The 15,527-nt window shown below is 33.4% G+C and overlaps 1 protein-coding gene across 1 annotated transcript in view; it reads right to left on the reverse strand.

Annotated features, from left to right (window-relative positions):
* Positions 1–15,527, reverse strand: part of Utx (Utx histone demethylase) — a 122,564-nt gene that overhangs the window by 103,154 nt on the left and 3,883 nt on the right. Inside the window, exon 3 of the mRNA XM_088232303.1 lies at positions 14,858–14,966. Within this exon, the coding sequence (XP_088088429.1) occupies positions 14,858–14,966 (109 nt within the window). The remainder of the gene's footprint in view (positions 1–14,857; positions 14,967–15,527) is intronic.

Here is a 15,527-nt window from a genome sequence, read left to right on the forward strand (position 1 = left end):
CATCTAGTATATTTATTAAAATTAAATGTTATTTTAAGTGCTTTATTAATTGTTCTTGTAATTGATACTTGCATTTGTTTACTACATTGCGACCAAATTATTAATCCATACGCAAAGTGTGGAAGTATGAAAGCATTGTGTATCATTAATTTTGTACTTTTATCAAAGACTTCTGTTCTTCTCATTATTCCAATAATTGGAGCCAGTTTTTTTATAACTGCTTTGATATGTTTTGTCCACGCGAATTTGTCATCCACTTCCAAACCCAAGTACTTTACATTTGCTGTTTGTTTAATTTGCGTATCTTTAATTATTAGGTTAAATTTTATGGGGCGTTTGTTTTTTTGTTTTACTATCAAGTATTTAGTCTTATTTGTATTTATTGTCAATGAGTTACTATCTAACCAGTACATAAATTTATTCAGATTTTGCAGTTGGGTTTCATTATAACCACTTTATATCAATAGAGTATCATCTGCATATACAAAATACCTCCCCGATACATTTGAATGTCTAAGGGTCGAAGGTAACGAATCGAAATTACACCGATTGCTTTTTAGGAAGTTTAATGGTTCATAATTCGGTTAGTCAGTAGTACTCGGTACTTTTACTGCATTCATATCGCTTATGTGAAAATTAATAGAATCTTGCATCAATATTACGCTAATACGATAAAACCCGTTCCTCTCTCGCAATTTGCTTACGGAAATGATTTTGAAATACAACTAATTTTTCTAAATCCATTTTATTTGCCGATTTATCGGTATTCGTAGTATGTGATATTTCCCAATTGTGTAGAACGCAGAGCTAGCTACCTCCTCCGCATGCCTGTTTTCTCCCCTGCAGAGTAACCAACCAATCGTTTTTTTATACGTATTTTTAGTTTTGAAACACTTCTAAATTTTTTCAGTTTTTTTTATATTGTTTTTTTTTAAATATTTATTTATTTATTTATAAAAGTGAGAAAGGCTTGGAAAAGACGAAAACATGGCTAGATTATAACTTACTTACACTTAACGCGCACAAAACAAAATATCTGACTTTTAGTATAGACAAACGGAATCAGCCAATAGAAAGAACCCTTAAAATTCATGAATGTACAAATGCAAGAGACGGCGACTGTGACTGCAAAACTATAGAAAAGGTCGATCATATAAAATATCTAGGTATGCACATTGATAGTTACTTAAGGTGGAACATACACATAGATAAGACAGCAACCAAAGTAAGGAAAATGATATATTAATTCAAAAAATTAGAAACATCCTAAACAAAGCAACTTTAATTAATGTATACTATGCTCTAGCGAAATCAACTATTAGTTACGGAAAAATAGGATGGGGAGGAACAAATAAAACTACATTAGAGCCATTGATAAAAGCCCAAAAAGCCTTACTAAGAGTAGCTAACAAAAAGCCTTACCAATGCTCGACAGACAGGCTTTTTACAGAATTTCCAGTACTGACATAAGACAAATATACATAAAGACAATTTTAAGACATTTCCATCAAAATTCTGACAGACATAATGACGGACAACAAATTTACGACACTAGGCAAAGACAAAAGACAATACTTCTGCTCCCAAAGAAAGAAACAAATTACACAATTGATGTGAAATTATGTACAAATATGTATAAATAAATAATACACTGGCACTCCGGAACGTGTCTGTGGGTCAGTGGAGTGGCTGTATCCATAAAAAAAATTATATATATATTGAATGTACCTACCTATTGTATAAACATTTTTGTTAATTATGTATTTGTATTTTATATTGCATTAAATAAATAAAATAAATTTTATTTTTGCACCACAACAGGCCAGGAGGCCAAATAACAGTGGTGAATTACATCACAGAACACCCAGGCTTGAGAAAAATCACATTTTAATTTTTGTGTTCTCACCGGGAATCGAACCCGGAACCTTTCGTGTGTGAGTCAAGCGTCTTGACCCCTTCACCACGGAGGCCGCCAAATTAATAAAGGAATAACCCAAAAAGCCTCTATTTTGAGGCTTGTCAGCAAGTGGGATAGAGGGGATTTGGAAGGAGGTAATGATAAATACACTACAACACCCATACCTACCAATTGGGAAAAAAAAAATCTTGGATTTTTTTCTTGCAACTGGCGGGAATCGAACCCGCGAAGCCAGTTTCACAGTTGGCCGACTAACCAACTGCCAATATGTCTTCGTGCCCATAAAGATTATCGTGGTTTCGGATGTGACAGGGTTTACCATAAACGCTGAATATACAAAAATGTTTAACTTTGAAATAAAATTAGAAAAAATAATAAAAAAATTGATTGGAAGAAATGGCAATAAAATGTTATGAATCGAAATACGATAAACCGCAGGATACTCGCCGAAAACCAATTAGCAAATACAATTTCACGAAGCCCTGTGGATGCGGGTAAGCAGTAAGCCGTAGGCATGCATCCCTGATACTATTACTAGATCCAGAGTCATGTGCTATCGAGGCTATATAGAGTAATGTTTATCGATCTCTTGCTCGTTCTTCGCTCCTGGTAGACGTGAGAACATAGCCATCCAAACTGCTGATAAATTCCTGATTTCCCACGGCTCTTGAATAAATCAACTACAGATATAAAACGTACAACACACCTCCAGGGCATCTAATCCTAGGGTAATAAAGATTTACAGCAACATTCCACGATCAGGGTTTTTACTAGACGACTCACGTATTTAAAAAAAATCAAGATGCTTTAAATTATTCATCACAGTATAAAAACGCTCTACAAATCTCAGTACAATATTATTGTCAACACTACCGATCAGAAATCACAAAAATGACATGAACATAAAAGCTACCCATCGATAAATCTATGGGCGAAAGGAAAAATCACATAAGTCAACTTTAAAAAAAAAATTGCTCATCTTGTAGTCTGCAACTATGTTCACACATGTTTCATAACACGTAAGTTTAATAACGTTATTAACGATAAAATTATCAATGTACTTTATTACACAAAAAAAATGTTATCGGCTACAAGAAAAGTTTTCTCGAAGAAGAACCCTTTCTAACTTTATGCCTTTAACACGTTTCATAATTTTACCGCGGCCCACTGAGAGGCACATTGATTTTAAAAAAAATACAATTTTTAATAAAATTTACAACTGTGGTACATAAGCTATAGTGACAAATAAAAGTAGAGAAAAAACAAGGTTTGTGGGAAAAATGAAGAAAAAATATATAATAATAATATTTTTTAAATTTTCTTTTGGATTCATGGGTATTTTCAATATTTTTAAGGTTCAACGGAAGGTTAAAAGTATTTTTTTCCAAGATAGAGAAAAGAATTTTGAGAATGCTTAGGGTTGAATATCGGGGTTTTAATGTTATTCTGATATCTTGCAGATATATTAACTTTAAAGTTATTTATCTATTTTCTTTAAAAGTTTTGATGTTGAAGTTTTATGTGTTTTTATTGAATGTGTTTAATTGAATCGTGTTTAAACATGCCTTCAATATAAAATATAGTTACCCCTTAAAAAATAATAAAACCAAATTGTATATTTTAACGCTAAATTAATGAGAACCCTGAGCTTACTTCATTGAAACTTCATTGAGATGGTTCCATCTGGGGGTAATAGAAGATTGTGACACCTGAAGTGTCTTGCTTATGCCCAGTTTATTTTTTTGTTTGGTTTTGGTTGCTGTCACTGCAGAAAACCCCGCCTAGTAGTGCGTGTGTGATCGGATAAGACCATAGAAAAAAAAAGTATTTGATTGGACCTACCTCTACCAAAACCAGTTTTGATAAGTTAAAAAGTAAATAAATATTTATCCTTACAAATGAATAAAATGATTTTGGAAAAACACTTTGTTTTGTTTTCCTAGTGCAGGGAATAACCTAAGAATATTAATTTTCAGTCATTACAGCACTATGATAAATTTTATCGGTATGTTCGATTTTTCAAAAGTAATTTTGATTTTTAAGCAGGCCCTTGCGCGGTCCAGTACCATTTGTCCCCGGCCCCCGGGCCGTGGACCACTGCCTTAAACGACCTTACATTAAAGAGTAATCACCTAACTATATATTCCCGATTATTAGCAATAATTCAATTCCCATAAGTATGGAGACAAAATTACATTCTTTCAATGTTAGATTTGATTCCCGCAAAAGACACAAAAAACTGTCTCATAAAAAGCACGGCATTTTGACTAATGTGATTATTCCCCCCACTCATAGAAATAATAAAAAATATTGAAAAAACAAATAGTGCATACATGGAGCAATTATGGGCTTTGGGTGCCTTTGACCAGAATGATCGTGCTGGTTATTACTTTTTATGACGTAAATTATTTTGGGGTAAAATATTTATACATAATTAATATAAGGAAAAGTTATATGTATACGCAATCAGCGCACTAAGTTCGGTGAACGTTCATTAGCGGTCGGCGTGGAATGCTCTCCCAGCATACGTGCTAAACTGCGGGAGTGAAGTGATGTTTCGGAAATAACTTAAAACCCACCTGTTTTCTAAATCATTCGAATAAATCCGTAGCATGTGAAGACAAAATAAATTGTTTTACTAAAAAGTTTTGCTTAAATTAAAATCAATATTGAATTTGTAGTATCACTTTTTAAAGCGCCCTTGAGGTGTTATATTACAAAATAGCGATGTATAAGTTGCTCAAAATAATATTAGTGGTCTACGTTCAAGGCGCACGGAAGGTATGCAGAAGTGTGTTGTGACGCTGTCCGGTTGAGTTTTGATAAGAATTAGCTGGCCGATATTCACGAATATGTTATATTCCTGAGTTCGCCAATTTTCATCAAAACTCAATCAGTCAGCGTTTAAACACATTACCGCATTCTTTCCGTGCGCCTTGAACGCAGACCCCGATTACACATATATAAAAATAGAAAAATCAAAGATACGTAGGTGTTTCAGAACAAGGGTACTATTGTTTTGACATTGTGTAATTTTTTTTGTCTATAAAATTTACTATCTGTATTCTCATATGTAAAAAAAAAATAAAAAAAATATATTTGTTTTACATTAAACGCCCATAGGGCTTTTACAATAAATTTTTCTAATACAAAACATAATATATAATAAACTTAATAAACAAAATAGGTAGCAGTTATACGAGTACAGAGGTTCAAAAATTAAGTTGATAAAAACATGTTTAAGAAATTACAGTAGAAGTAATTCAAAAGTTCGTAAATTACTTGTTACAATGTGTAATTTAATATATCTGAAAGAGTAAAAAAAAAAGGAAATTAAAAGCATATACACATATTTATTTAAACAAATATAGAAAAGTTATTTCATCACTATTATAATTTAGTAGCAAGGGAGTGACTAATGTAAACATTAATTTAACTGGTAACTTATTACATTATTTTTGATTAAATTAAAGCAGGCGAAGTATTAAATATATCAAAAAGATGGTTAAATTTATTGGTACTTAGGTGAAATCGAACTAACGGAGAGAACTGAGCATAATTTGTTTGGAATGATTTTTTTATTTATTTATTTGACACTTTATATACATATACAATATATATACATATAAGGGCGGGCATATTGCCTTAAGGCAATTTCTTCCTACCTACCCAAAATGGATTTAGTATGGAAAGAACATAATATAAGCCTGGTGGTCTTAAAAGGAATTATAAAATTTATTTCACTAACCAAGCATCGACAATCTATAACAGTATTCAAAATATTGAATAAATCCGTAGCATGTGACAACAAAATAAATTATTTTAATTAAATAACAAATTTAAAAGAATCACTATGTAAAGCGCCCTTGAGGTATTTCGTTACGAAAATGGCACTATAAAAGTTATCCATAATAATAATAATAATAATTGTATAGTAGATTGTGAAGCGTCCTCGGCACGGGTTACCTCAGTGAGGACACGTTATTATTGTTTGTTTTATTTTAAATAAAGTTAACATAAGTATTACAACCTCTATCACGGAATTACTAAGAGGTTTTACTCACGCACGGAAGGTTGCGGGTTTGATTAAAATGTGATTTTCCCAAGTTTGGGTTGGGGTATTCTCTACTATACAGTAGTACCAGCGGACCCGACAGACGTTGTCCTGCCCGAACGTTAGCTTGCCTGCTATTAGCTTGGAAAAACACTTTTTATTGATAAGTAGGTACCTAGGTACTTGTTTGTAATTAAATTCCAAAACTAAAAATTGTTAATATTGAATTTAAGTAGGTACCTAGGTACTTGTTTATGGTTGAATTCAAAAACATAAAATAAATACTTTTTCAAATATGGCATTCTTTTTGCAAACGTCAAACTCCGGTCTTCTCACCAACAGTTAAATAGGCACTATCAGGTTTTGGTGGGTTTTTCTGTTAGTGCCTATTTCAATTTATGTTGGTTTGGATATGTGTTTATAATTACAATTGATATTTTGATGTTATTCTTGTACTTATATTTTTGTTGTCTTTTGTTTGTATCTATATTATTATTCCTTTCTGTTTATGTTTTTTTACCATTATTTGTATTGTATTCATGTTTGCTTTTTGCTTTTAGTTAAAGTATAGGATCTATTTTGGGTCCACTATTATATATTTGATATATTAATGACTTATCACTGTACAATTTTAAAGGAAAAACTATTATGTATGCCGACGACATTGGACTATTCTATAAAAATCAAACAGACGTATTGACCAACAATGACATAAACAAAGACCTAACTATGTTGACTAAATGGACAAACACAAACTTACTTACACTTAATGAAAAAAAATGCAATATTATCCATTTTGAATCTAGTAAAAAATGTCATAAAGTAGATGCTTACATAAATAATGAACGACTTACTGAAATTGAACATATTAAATACTTAGGACTAACAATAGACAGACAATTTATTGACATGGACAATTCATATACACAATTTAATTAGAAGAGTGGCAACATTATCGAGTCTTTTTTTTTAAAATCAAAAACTTTGTTCCAAAACTAAAAAAATTCTAATGTACGAAGCCTATGTAAAAACTAAAATATGTAATATGCAAGTAATATGGGGAACAGGAAACTAAAATGACATAAACAGACTACAAAGACAGCAAAATAAAATAATAAAGTTGGTATTTGACCTACCCTATCTAACAGCAACTATAGAACTTTTTAAACAAACTAAACAATTAAATGTAACTGAACTCTTTAAACTAGAATCCTTAAAATTTATTCATAAATTAGCCACTGATGTAATTGTAGACTAAGAATTAAAACTTGAAAAAAGCTGTAGTAAACATGAACCAGAAAAATATCACATACAACCTTTTAAAACGAGAAAAGGACAATCGAGACTAATAAACCATGGACTGAAATAATACAATAAACTACCAGACAAAACTAAGCAAAAGACTCAGACAACCTTTAAAAAAAGGTGTTAAAAATATTAACATCAATAGGAGAACGTGAATTTCAAAAGTAAAAATATTTGTTAAATGTATGTAACCCGTAAGGGTTTATCAATGAAATTAAAATAAATAAAAAAGTATTTTTTCTATTACCCATATAGTATTTCGTGTAAATGTATGAATTGGACTGTGTCCATTAATAAATATACTGAATTTAACGCAGTCATTTTACTGATGTTTTTTGGAGATAATTGTTAATAAAGCTCCATAATTCATAGGTATTTTTTATAAAGAAGCGTTCAAATAATATGAACTTTATCATGTGTCAACTATTAGGAACGGGTATGTAACTAATTTCACTAATCCCAACGCCGAGCACCTGTTGGTAGCTGGTAGCGTACAGTTACACAAACTTTTCCACGAACGGAACGGATGACGCGTTACTCGTAGGTAATTGATTTCACATCGTCATTGTCGTGACGTCAGCAGTGACAGTAGCTTGTCAAAAAACAGCTGATCGGGGTCACTCACACTTCACACTCATTCCTTGCCAAATACCAGACGAAAATATCCAAAGACAACTACACAATTGTTCTCAGAAGTAACCGAAGCGATCGTGGTGAGATTTTGCATGCAAAACACCGACATTATTTCTTTAAATCGTTTTGTATACTTATAAAACTCACTCAACAATACGCGTTTATATTTTATCTCATGTGGCGAAGTTTAAATGATTTTTAAGCGGTATAAAAATGCCGCAAAATAAAAGAATAAGGTCGTCTTAATTTGAATACAACGCGAGTCATTGTACAAAATAGCATTTTATATCTCCGACGTTTGAACGAAGAAATTGCTGACAGAAAAAAGCGATAAACCTCAGAGTAAAAATTCTCGAGAGAAGCCCTTAAGCTCTGCTCTTTTGCATAGAACAAAAGCGTTCCAAATCTTTCGTTTGGTTTTAATTTGGTTTTCAGTTTAACAACAAACGCGTAATAGACGGTTTCGGTTTGCGCTTGCAATTCTCAATCTATATTGCTGTCATCTGTAGCTAACTTCGTGGTGAAAAATCATAGAATGGTTTTTCTCCGTATGGGCGACTGTATAAGGTTGTTGCTCTAAGGGTAAAACACCATTTTTCAAATAACACGTATCTCAAAGATGTTTATTCCTTAGAATAAAGCGTAAGTGAGAAGGTGGTCAGTAGCCCAGAAGTTTAGATGTTTTTGGCTAAAACACTTAAAAATGTAGGTACCTTGAAAACAAAATGTTTGGGAAAAAAAACACTACGGTTTCATATAAAATTACCGATTTAAACAAAGGGTAGAACGCCATATCACTCTGTGTTTGCATACATATCACGCTTCCAACATTCATACGTCTTCTTATGCACGCGCGCCGATTATTCCAACTTTTGAGATGTTCATCGTCCAGTATTTGATGGATTTGTTCATGCCACGTCTTCCTCGGTCTACCTCGCATCTTGATTTCTTCGCATCGCATTTCGATCTCTGCATCCGTCAACATTAGCATCGTAAAGCTTTTTACCCGTTCTCGAGCTGTCCATTCGCTCTACGTGTCCAAACCAACGCAGAACTCGTTTCTAGATTTTGTCGATAATGCTTATCTCAGCCTTACGTAACGTACGGATCTCGACATTTGTGCACCTATCGTATTTAGTCTTCCGACACATTCGTCTGAAAGATCGCATTTCGAAAGGATTCAGCCTAGTTTCATCCTTTTTTTTCTAATTCCATACTCCGCTCCGTTGTGTAATAAGTATAAAAATTTACTGCTCGAAACTAGTTGAGTTCTTTGACTCGGCCTCGGCGGGAAGCTTGTTAAACAGTCTTGGTAAAATAAATTCTGTTGTTCTGCTTCCATAGAAGTTATGTGCTTTAGACTCTATCAGTTTCATGGCTGGGATCGCCTGCGTTCGATGTTGGTGACTGAGCAGGGTTTTGTATTAGCATATTACAAAAATGGCGCTATATAAGTTAGCTACAATAATAACCAGTGCCTCGATTATGAACGCTATCTTCATCTGTATATATCGAGACGGTATACTTAACTACTATACTATCCGTATCTTACCTCGGTATGTTCTACCTACTCGTCATATCGATATCATATGATCGAAATAAGCCAATGAACGACAGAAAACAATTAGCCCGTGTTCCTTACATCATTAACATTTCAAATGGTTCTCATTTATGTTTTTAATAGGCTTCTGTGATAGAAAGTGCCCACTTCAAAGCGATTATAAACTCCAATAAATCCCAATTCTAGCAAAAAAAACTAGCTTGAACATGATTTTTAAAAGACTTTTGACACTTGCCAAGACGATATGCTTAACGATCGTCTGTATTTATCTACCGAGCGACTACAAAGCCGGATCCTTTAACGTCTCGATGCGCACACTCCGGAATATAGTAAAACAGACGGAAAAAATATAATAACTCAATTTATTTTTTACATTGGTAACATTTTACGGCTAGATGCTCTTGAATGTTAATAGGGCAGCATCTAGCTAGTCTAACCACTGCATCTAGCCACTCATTTCCAAAACTGACAGTTTTGTCAGAATTTAATTCGACTTCAAAATTTAAATATGTCTTTCTCATATTTTAAATAGGCTTTTAAGAAAAAGAGTGCCAACCTCAAAACGATAAAAAATTTAAATAATAATAATAATAGTTATGGATAACTTATATGGCGCCATTTTCGTAATATAATACCTCAAGGGCGCTTTACAAAGTGATTGTATAAAGATATAAATTTAATTTTAACTTTAAGAAAAAGAATGTACTTTTTAATATTAATAAATCATAATTAAAGGAAAAATTGCTCGATGGAAAAAAAAATTGACACTGTTAATGCGTAGATAAACGTATCGAGGGGTTCTAGACCCGCGGTATAAACCGATGTACTTAGATCAAAACTTGATGGTGGGTGGATCGGTAATGTACCTTTGTAGTCGGTCGGGAAACTTTTATCTTCAACTAAGACGTCATCTGAAGTTAGAGCGTAGATATGTGTACCGTGATGTACGCTTCCCCTTTTTCCTATCGATGTACCTACCCAAAATTTGAAGGTGGGGGTCGGTAGTATATCTTTATAATCGATAGAGCGAATTCATCTTAAACTATACTGTCAAGGTTGTCCCATCATAATCGAGGCCCTGGTGCGGTATATTTGCAAAAAAAATCATAAACCGATTCGCTATTTGTGTATAAAAATAAACATACATTAGTATTGGGAGTGTTTATTGTTTATCGTTTGTATCATAAATATACGCCTATTTACTACTGCGGTACCGTCTGTTCGGGGTCATCGTTCTTGGGCTTGGCAGAAGGGCTGATGATGGCAGGAGGGAAGGGTAGGGGGAGCAGGGTGGAGGTAGGAATAATGAGACCTGTGTTTATCCCGTGAGCGAGAAAACGCGGATGAGTATTAAGGCGGCTGTACACGTCGGCCAGTAGAGATCGCTTAACCAAGATCGGTGTTGGCTTAACTCCCAAACGTTGGCGACTCGTTGAGTATCTGTCCGTGCGAGCCAATGAGCGGACGTCAAAAGGGCAGAAAAATCTGGGCCAACGTGTTGACGCGATTACCATTGTCCCGCCAGCGCCTTTTGATCATCATCGTCATTCCCTTTCGGCGCCTAATGGTGCATTGGTACACCAATCGCAGTGCATCTTGATCATTTTTGTTACATGAAGGTAAGATGATTAGTCCTACGCGTCAGGTACCAGTCCAGGGTCTATGAAATACTGTAGTGTAAAAACACCTTTTTAAATAATATTTCGTGTCAACCATGTCGGGAATCGTACCCGAGAACTCTTGCATGGTAGGCAAACGCGCTGACCACTACACTACGACGCCATTTGATCTGTGTTGAAAAACCGACAGTAATCGGATCGCGCACCGGCGCATGTGCCGGCGCGTGTGCCAGCTCTTCCAGACACAAATACCCCCCCACTTGGAGATGTAAGGCCGGTAGTATAACATTGGTAGTTTATTGTAAGAAACGTATTCTACCGTATAATACGGTAGTTTTGGTAGAAAACGTTTTTCTTAATAAAATGTCTGTATAATCACTTGATAAGTAGTATTTGATTATAAGACCTGTATTTTATAGTAAGAACCATTGGTATTTTATAGTAAGAAACTATATATATATATAAGAAACCGTATAATACGTAAGAATATGGTTTTTTTCTGTAGTTTTCATGGAAAATTTTTTTTTTTTTGAAATGGCCGTTTAATCACTTCATTAGTAATACTTCATTATTTTCGTCCATGGCGCACTGTCTCATTTCAGTCCATTAGGCACTGTTAAATATTTTTTTTTTTTCGACCTTCTCACGTAAATTTTCCGTAAAGAAGCTGTACTATCACGAAACATGAAATTATTAATTAATAAACTACTTAAGAGACGGCAAGGGGCTCAAAATAAAACAAGAATAATTAAATCAGAGTAAAAAAGTATTTATTTTCTAAAAATATTTAATATTTTTTACCTAAAAAATAAACTACCAAAATTGCGGTAGGAAACGGTAGACTACCGGTATAATATTGAGTGATTTGGTAGACTACGGTATTTTTACAACTCTCCTGGGGGACTGGGCTACGCGTTTGCCAATACGTATTTGTTAACGTTTTGGCTGGCGTGTAAAGGCGCCTTAAAGGCGGAAGAAGAATCAGGAGGCCTATTCTGTCACAATTTCGTTTTGTGAGTTCGTTCGTTCGTCATACATCCATCGCACTCTAACGCAATCAAGATCGCATTTCGTAAATATCGAGACGGTATAAATTAACATCGATATTTATGTATGAAAATGTGTATATTTATATGAAAAATCAAATAATATTTAACGGTAACCTGTATTTGAAAACTTTTAGAAAAAAAATGTAAGCTTCCCACTAGAATACGGACCCAAGCCCCAATTACTTCAATTTTACCAATAAAGTAAAATTAAATTTTCAGTAAGAAAAATAGAATCTGCATACAATTTTTTTTCTACACATGTTCAATTAATTATGACGAAGACACTTAAATTTTTTATATAAAATAGAAGTGTCTTTACGTATAAATGAACACCGTTTTAAATAAAATAAAAGTAATAAAGTGTAAAAACTTTCATACAGAAGGTTCAAATTCAAAAAAAATATTTTCACTTAAATTTTATAAATAAAGGCTTTCTCAGAACTCGATTTCGTTAAAAATGGTCTGTTGGACAAAAACGAACTGAAGCTACGACAAAAAGGGATGCGTGAGAAAGTGTTGTATTAAAACAGTTATGTCCAAAGATCAAATAAATTTATTGATGGAATGCCATTTTAATGAGATGATAACTTTTATTTTCATAAAAGAACAAATAAACAAACTATCACACCGTTTCCCCGTAAGGGTAGGCAGAGAGGATAGAACGCCACATCCCTTAATATTAGCATACAGATCTCGCTTCCTCTGCATTCATACATCTTCTCGTGATTGCGCACCGATTATTCCTACTTTTAACATGTCCATCTTCAAGTAATTGTTAGATTTGGTCATGCCATGTCTTTTTCGGTCTTCCTCTATTTCTGCATCCATCAACATTCGCATTTAAATATTTTTAGCCGTTCTTTCGCTGTCCATTCGCTCTACATGTCCAAACCAACGCAGAGCTCCTTTCTTGATTTTGTCGATAATGCTTAACATCCTCCGCCTTGAATGATGTACGGATTTCAACATTTGTGCATTTATCGCCCATAGTTTTACCACACATTTGCCTGAGAGATCGCATTTCAACAGCATTCAGCATACTTTCATACCTGTTTTTTCAAGTCAATACTTCGTTCCCATATATCAGGGTCGGAAACAGGACTCCATTGTGAACTGCTAATTTTACTTCGCGCGACAAACATTTATTTACCAAGGTTGATTTAAGTGCACCGCTCAATCTGTTCGCGGCACTCACCCTCCTTTCAATATCTTTCTCAGTCATTCCATCCCTAGTAAACATACTTCCCAGATACACAAATTCCTCTACTTGTTTTAGTATAATTCACAGTGATTCACAGTGATTTCACATTTAGTCATACTTTCATTTCTTTTAAAAACCATCACATTCGATTTACCGACATTCATCGGCAAATCGCTTCCCTTGCATACATCGTAGACCTTTGTTACCAAGAATTGCAGTTCCTCTTTGTTGTTAGCAAGAAGCACGGCATCATCAGCATACAAAATATAATTGACAGTTAAATCACCCATTTTTGTTCTCATTCTTAAGGCTTTCAGTTCTTTCATACAGTTATCGAGCGATAAAACACATTATGTGTAATCTTAAATCACGGCGGCATAATAATGAATTTTCAAAAAATAATTTCGAACCTTTCAAATAAATAATATAAAAGAATAAATATTTCAGTTCAATATTCTGTAGAAAATGCCTATAATTTCATGTGCGTATTTTCCATTTTTTCGCTCAGTTCTTTAGTTGTGCGCAACTGGCCTGCGCACACGTGTCCGATTATAGTATGACTCGGGTACCAAGTACGAAGCAATAAAATTAAAAACAGTGCCGAAGAAAATGTGACGGAAGAGGCGGAAGGTTTCCGATGCACCTTTCAGTAAAGGGAGGAAGGGAGGGGGTTAGGGATGAGCAAACACAAACTTGGCAACGCCGCATCCAAACGAGAAGCACGAGGGCCGCGGCACGTAGTCAATTTCACACGTGAGAGAGAGTGAGACAAGTAATTCACGGAGAAAGAGACGAGAGATATATTCAATAACCGACGTACGTTCGTACTGTACAAAGAAGCAGCACCGTATTGTTCGAAGGAACCAGAAATATAAACATTCTATTTGTTATCAATTTCACTAGGTACAAATGAAAGTGGGAAAGCGATATTGAAAATTACGTTAATGAATAGAGGATGAAAGAGACGATAATATAATTTGATATTTATACGAGAATATTTTTAAATGAAAGGACAGCAGCTCTAAAAAACGAGATATTTTAAAGAGAAATGGAAAAGAGTGAAAAAAATATTTTTAAAAATATAATCAATATACCAGTGTGATTATATATGCAAGGAAAACGTCAGTCGAAATTAAATACAAAAAAGAACACCTAAATCCGCTATATAAATAATTTTCAACTATGCTTATATTTTATAATTTCAATTAAAGTCTTTACTTAACATTAAGAAATAATAAGTGCAGTATTTCAAAAACGAAACAATGTACTTCAGCGACATCTGTGTAACGAAATGCGAACCTCTTTTAATATTGTTTACAACAAAAATTCATAGATAGAGCCACAAAAATAAAATATAAAATCTTGTCAGGTGTGTGAGCAAGACAGTCTTGATTATAATTTTACATTATGAAAGGAAAAACGGAATCAATTCTACAGTATTATTAAATAAAAAAACATTAAATAAATTAATAAATAGTGGAATCAATTCAAAAGTGTAATAATTATGTGCAACTTACCATTGGTATGCATTAAAGTGGTAGTAACATAAACCAAGACCGTATGTGAAAAGTGGATCTTTCCAGTTATTGGGTTCTAGCTTAAAGAACTTTTGATACGCGGACATTGCTGTAGAAAAAAAAGGTTTTTAATTAAAACTTTTGCACAATTTAAAATTATTCATTTACCGACATACTTGTCAAAATATTTACATAATACAAAAGTAAAACTCCTACTATCCGGATGAATGAGTGAGAGATTTTATTGCTTTTGAAATAATACAGCGAATTGGAATCACATACAAAACTTACGTAAACGTGTCCAGCAAAGTTCATTGTGCAATTAAATAAAAATTAAAAACTTCTCCTTTATTTTCTGTTCCCTGATAACAATCTGAATATTTGGCAATCCAGGTGACTGGAATTCGGATAAACGGAGTTTTAATTTTATTTTATAAGGTAATTCAACAAAGATACTTAATAGAAAACATACAATTTGAAGGTATTCGTCGATACAATTTCACATGCGTAGGATTATATATCTTCAATTATGGAATTACACAAAAGAGATATAATTAAATTTATTGTTTTTTTTATAAATATGTTTAAAATTTCTTTTACGGTATACAATACAATGAAAAATAAGTTGTAAGTGTGTACTTATTAACTAAGATTTATTAAGAAAAATGAC

Source organism: Micrasema longulum, unplaced genomic scaffold (genome assembly GCF_059751315.1).
Source record: "Micrasema longulum isolate JH-2025_06_02 unplaced genomic scaffold, ASM5975131v1 h1tg000971l, whole genome shotgun sequence".
Taxonomy (NCBI): domain Eukaryota; kingdom Metazoa; phylum Arthropoda; class Insecta; order Trichoptera; family Brachycentridae; genus Micrasema; species Micrasema longulum.